This window comes from Fusarium graminearum, chromosome 1 (assembly GCF_000240135.3).
Source record: "Fusarium graminearum PH-1 chromosome 1, whole genome shotgun sequence".
In the NCBI taxonomy this organism is placed as follows: Eukaryota; Fungi; Ascomycota; class Sordariomycetes; order Hypocreales; family Nectriaceae; genus Fusarium; species Fusarium graminearum.
Window position 1 is genome coordinate 1,964,089 of NC_026474.1, and position 4,628 is coordinate 1,968,716.

The window sequence follows — 4,628 nt, forward strand, 5'->3', positions numbered from 1 at the left end:
AGAGTAGAACCGACCGAGAAACAATTGACAATTGACAATCGACGATTAGTTGATGGCGTTGAAATTCCAAGCTAGTACCTGAAGTTTGCATATGATACGACAGAGAGAAAAAAAACAGACAAAAGAGGAAAGACGACAGAAAATCAACAAAAGAGAGAGTGAGGGAAAGGAGACAACTGCCTGCATTAGTACCAACCCGGTTTTGACTGAGTACACAGGCAGATGAGTAGGTAGCAGGCCTAGGGACATCTACTTAATTAATAAACGTATTGCATTATCTACCCCATAGATAATAACACCCAAATAGCCCGTAGCAATTATGAGAAGCTCAGTCCAAGTGTCCCGCCGCGTCGTGCCGTGTCCTGCGCTGTGCTGTGCTGTATTGTGTTGTGTTGTCCTCCTCCTCCTCCTCCTCTTCGTTGTGTGGGCGCAAGTTCGGCATCACTCCAGATTTGTATATTGCAAGGATGACACGAACATGTTTTTGCTCAAGAATCACGGCGGTGCTTCAGAATATGTCGATGGCCGTTCTGACCATCCATCCCATCCCATCAGCCTTCGACCCTCGATCCCTGCAAGCATCATTTTAACACGGACGGCATTCTAGAAATAACTCTGTCAGTCGCCAAACTCCCAGGCAATAACATGAGTTTACGGATACTACATACCAAAAGGTATTGCATTCACCGTTTCTGCAACCCACCCACAGTTGCAGTCGCCAATTGTGTCAGTTGGCATTCATGCTGACTGTCCATTAAAGTGTAACTGTTTGCTGTTCAACGCCAACTCTGTTTAGCTCGCGAGCTAGCAATGCAACTGGAGTCCCAAGGTCCCGGGCAGACATTCGTTAGGCCCGAAACTACTGCACTGCACGGTACCTGACTGGGTGTGAAGATGCTGACCGATCTAACTAGACCCAGCCCAGGCATCCGTACATCTGTGGACGTTGAGCTAGGTATCACCATAACCATAGTCTGGCTTCTGGGTGGCTGTCCGCTGTAATAGGCCCCCGACTTTTGTACTCTAGTCCACTATGGGTTTAGCCGATACAGCGCTACGGGACCAATGCGCGTCCGCAACCGTTACTCCAAAGGCTTAAAACAAAAAACCCGCAATTCATCGGACCTTGCTCTATCATCCATCCACAAGTCAACGAACAACACACGCTGACCGACGGCCATGATGCAACGCGCACGGGAGGATCATACATGCATACATACCTACCTGAAGCACTCTAAAGAAGAAAAAGCAAACATACGCAGATCCACGTTTCTTGCAAAAAGGAAAGAAAAACGTGTCGCTCTCCACGACCCAGTTTTCAACACGCACAATGCAACGCAACGCAACGCAAACCAAAAGTATTGCAATGCATTACACCAGTTTTCATATCGTCATTCAAGAATTATTGTCTGTGTCTCTTTGTCTCATGGACAAGGTTGCCACGTCGAGTTGGCTATGGTGATAAGAAATCAGTTAATGAAACCTTGTGACTGACTACTGTTATTATTAATTAACCAACAAGATACATCCCAGCTTGACCGGACTCCGTCTTACTGGTATCGACTATCATAGCTTCTGCCTTAGTCTATATCCAGCTTGCCTGTCGCCTGTCAAACCGCATCATCACTATCACCCCCACAAGACTTAGCAGATTGGCAACCTCAAAACAACAGTCACAAGGCATTGCTGATGCCCATCACTACCAGACTTCAACTAGTCTGTCCCTTTCTGTTGCAATTGTCAGATTTGCATGCAACGCTATCATGATACAGGGGGTACAGGCTGCTAATCTGACAAGCCAGGGTTATTGCCATTCAAATCTGTTTAAGCGACATGCTGCCGTCCACCACAGAACCGTCCAATGCCAAGACCCTTGAATCACCTAAATATCACAGCTGCACACTTTTGCCGGCGGCCAAAGTATCTCTTTGAGGGGTCTTACCCGAGCTCGTAGCATTTATTCTGAAGATCTTCGGGGAGCCCGCCGAACTAAGTCGACAGATGGCAGGCTGATTAGTCTCAACATGGACAGTATCGTTCAGCCCAACGTCAACTTCAACACCAAGCCGTAAACTCCTGAGAGACGCATACCGTGCCGCAGTAATGCCTGATGTTGGACAACATCAAACACCAACGACAGGACGGTGTGCATTCTATTAGTACCATTATCTTGGTCAGTACCTGGTAGTGTTCGTAAGCCTCACGAACCGGTATTGTTGGATCCGCTCTAAAACCTCGGCAACTCAAAACCCGAGCATATTACAGCGACTATCCAATCTCACACAGTGATTGCAGCGAGGTAGACGTAGCTGGTCGTGCAGGCTTTCCGGGTTCACGTTGCCACAGGTTGTACAGCGATGTTCGCGTAGATAGGTCGCATGCAGTTACAACCCAAGAGCCCCAGTGCAACACTCTCAGGACATTTATACGAAGTACAGCGGGTTACATGATTCGTGTGTGTTGTAAGCGTCATCGTGGTCGGTTCCAATTCTGGGGATCTTGATACGAACTTGTCGAACTCTATTGTGTTCGGTACTTTATAGGTCTGTGTCTCGGTGAGTATAATTGGACATGTTTGGGCTATCGTGATAGGAATATCTAAGTCTGTCTGTTAGGCCGGGACCTCTATTTATGGCTATCACTTACACAAGAGGCTACGTTCTGTGCAAGTCAATGTAACTAGTGCTCCCTGCATGCTGAAAACTTGGTTTAAGCAAGTGCCCCGTTGCAGTCAGTTGTAAATCATTGTCTAATAAAGATGACCCATCTGTTTTACCTCACGAACATGATGATGTCTCTCTCGACTGCATTAGTTCTGCGCGAGAACGAAGCTATTACCTTTTGATAGTCGGTATATACTGCCGAGTGTCACTTTCCGGCAACATCATTGACCAAAGTGCGGGTTACGCGACTTGGTTGATGTAGAAAACTCACGCTCAGCCGAACCCCGGATCAATATCCGCATGAGTACTAGAAAGACGATGCGGTGTAATAAATATGGAGATGAGGCTATCACCGATGGATATCGTATGCAGTCTAGTTGTACAGATACATATACCTGAAACTGTTTGGCCGAGTGTGGATCACGGCAGGAGGGGAGAAGCACAGACGATGCAAGGCGATGCGGGCTTCAAAGTTTGTTTCCAGACGCCCTAATACGTATTGCGTAGTTCATTCGTACATCGTATGGGGATGAGTAGTATATGCTAGATCCATTGCACACGTGCGTTTGGTGGTCTGTGGTGGAAGAATGGATGGTGCGAGGGCCAACTATGGTTCATTGCCAAAGCGCTCAGCAAACCAACAAACTGTAGGCAAAACAGGGAACTCCCAGTATGCCAAAGTGAGGGCAGGGTCCATCCTCTAACACGATCGTGTAATGCGGGAGAAACAAGTCGGTATCATGTAAAATGAGTCGTGTAGTGAGCATGAACAGATAGATATCAGAGCGTAGTTCTAAGCACCCAGCCGAGAGCCCGGATTCAACAACGACCTATCGATACTGTGTTCTTGAGAGTGATAACTAAGCTCGGATTCAGGTGCGGTAGTACAGGAGTTTTGTAAGACCTTTTCTTGGCCAAAACGGTGAACCTGCAGAGAGAGTGAGGGCTTTGTTCGACGTCCATTCTAGGGCGTCTGAACTGAAGCGACCATCCATAGGCAAGCTGCATCCGATCGCGGAGCTCAACTCTAATTCAGTTTGAGCTCAAGTATTGACCAACATATGCATATTGACGATGAGCAGGTGAAATAACAATAACTGTTTATCTGGATACTTATGGTGATGTTGAATACACCAAGACACGTGAACTACCTGAGAGACGCGACATGTCGTTCATTGGATCCAAGCTCGCATCCACTTTAGGAGTCTGCCCAACCAATAAGAGATGGTACAGGGCAACACCTCTTGCTTCAGCCTCGAGGAGTCTTTCAGCCTTTCTCACGTAGAAACCCATTCAACCTCAAGAAACAGAAGCAGAAGCTCAATCCCAAGCTTAATCATCCCCTCTCGCATTAAACTCTATTCACGACGTAACCTAAATACTTGTATGACCGAATCATGCTCAATCTCCGTTCTTTTGATTGATTAAACTTTTGGTTCAGTCCTTTACGTTTGTTCCCTTTTACTTCCACTACCACTACTACTATCCTTACTGTTATCCTTTATACCCTAGTCCGGTACCTACTCACTCCTCCCATGACATCGGAAAAGATGCCGCTTATGCTGGACAATCCCATGCCAGTGGACCTCAACGATGTTGATGACCTTTTCGGCGATGCCGTCGGTGTCGGCCTTTCTCTGTCGGGACGTGTGCAAAGCAAACAGCTCCAGCAACGGATGGACGATATTAGGATCCGAGGATGTTGCCAGTATGAAACCCCTAGTTTATTCGCCAAAAAATCGAATGTATCAAACAACTAACACGTAATAGAGCGGTAGCATGGTCAAGGACAGGCTCAATCGCCAACATCACCCCCGATGGCCAGAACGTTGAACTTCGCTACTTGCGACGTTCTCCAGACGATGGCTCCTGGGACCTGAGCGATCCTACCACTTGTCCCTTTGCCAAGGGCACTCCAACAATCCCCATTGTTCACTTGATAAGGGCTGGCACGAGTACTCCAGA

General features: G+C 47.3%; 1 protein-coding gene across 1 annotated transcript in view; it reads left to right on the forward strand.

Annotated features, from left to right (window-relative positions):
* Positions 1-4,213: 4,213 nt before the first annotated feature.
* The window catches only part of FGSG_00617 (uncharacterized protein), a gene marked incomplete at both ends in the record, with an annotated part of 3,247 nt that continues 2,832 nt past the window's right edge, over positions 4,214-4,628 (forward strand). The window contains 2 exons of the mRNA XM_011318006.1: positions 4,214-4,371; positions 4,434-4,593. Of these exons, the coding sequence (XP_011316308.1) occupies positions 4,214-4,371; positions 4,434-4,593 (318 nt within the window). The remainder of the gene's footprint in view (positions 4,372-4,433; positions 4,594-4,628) is intronic.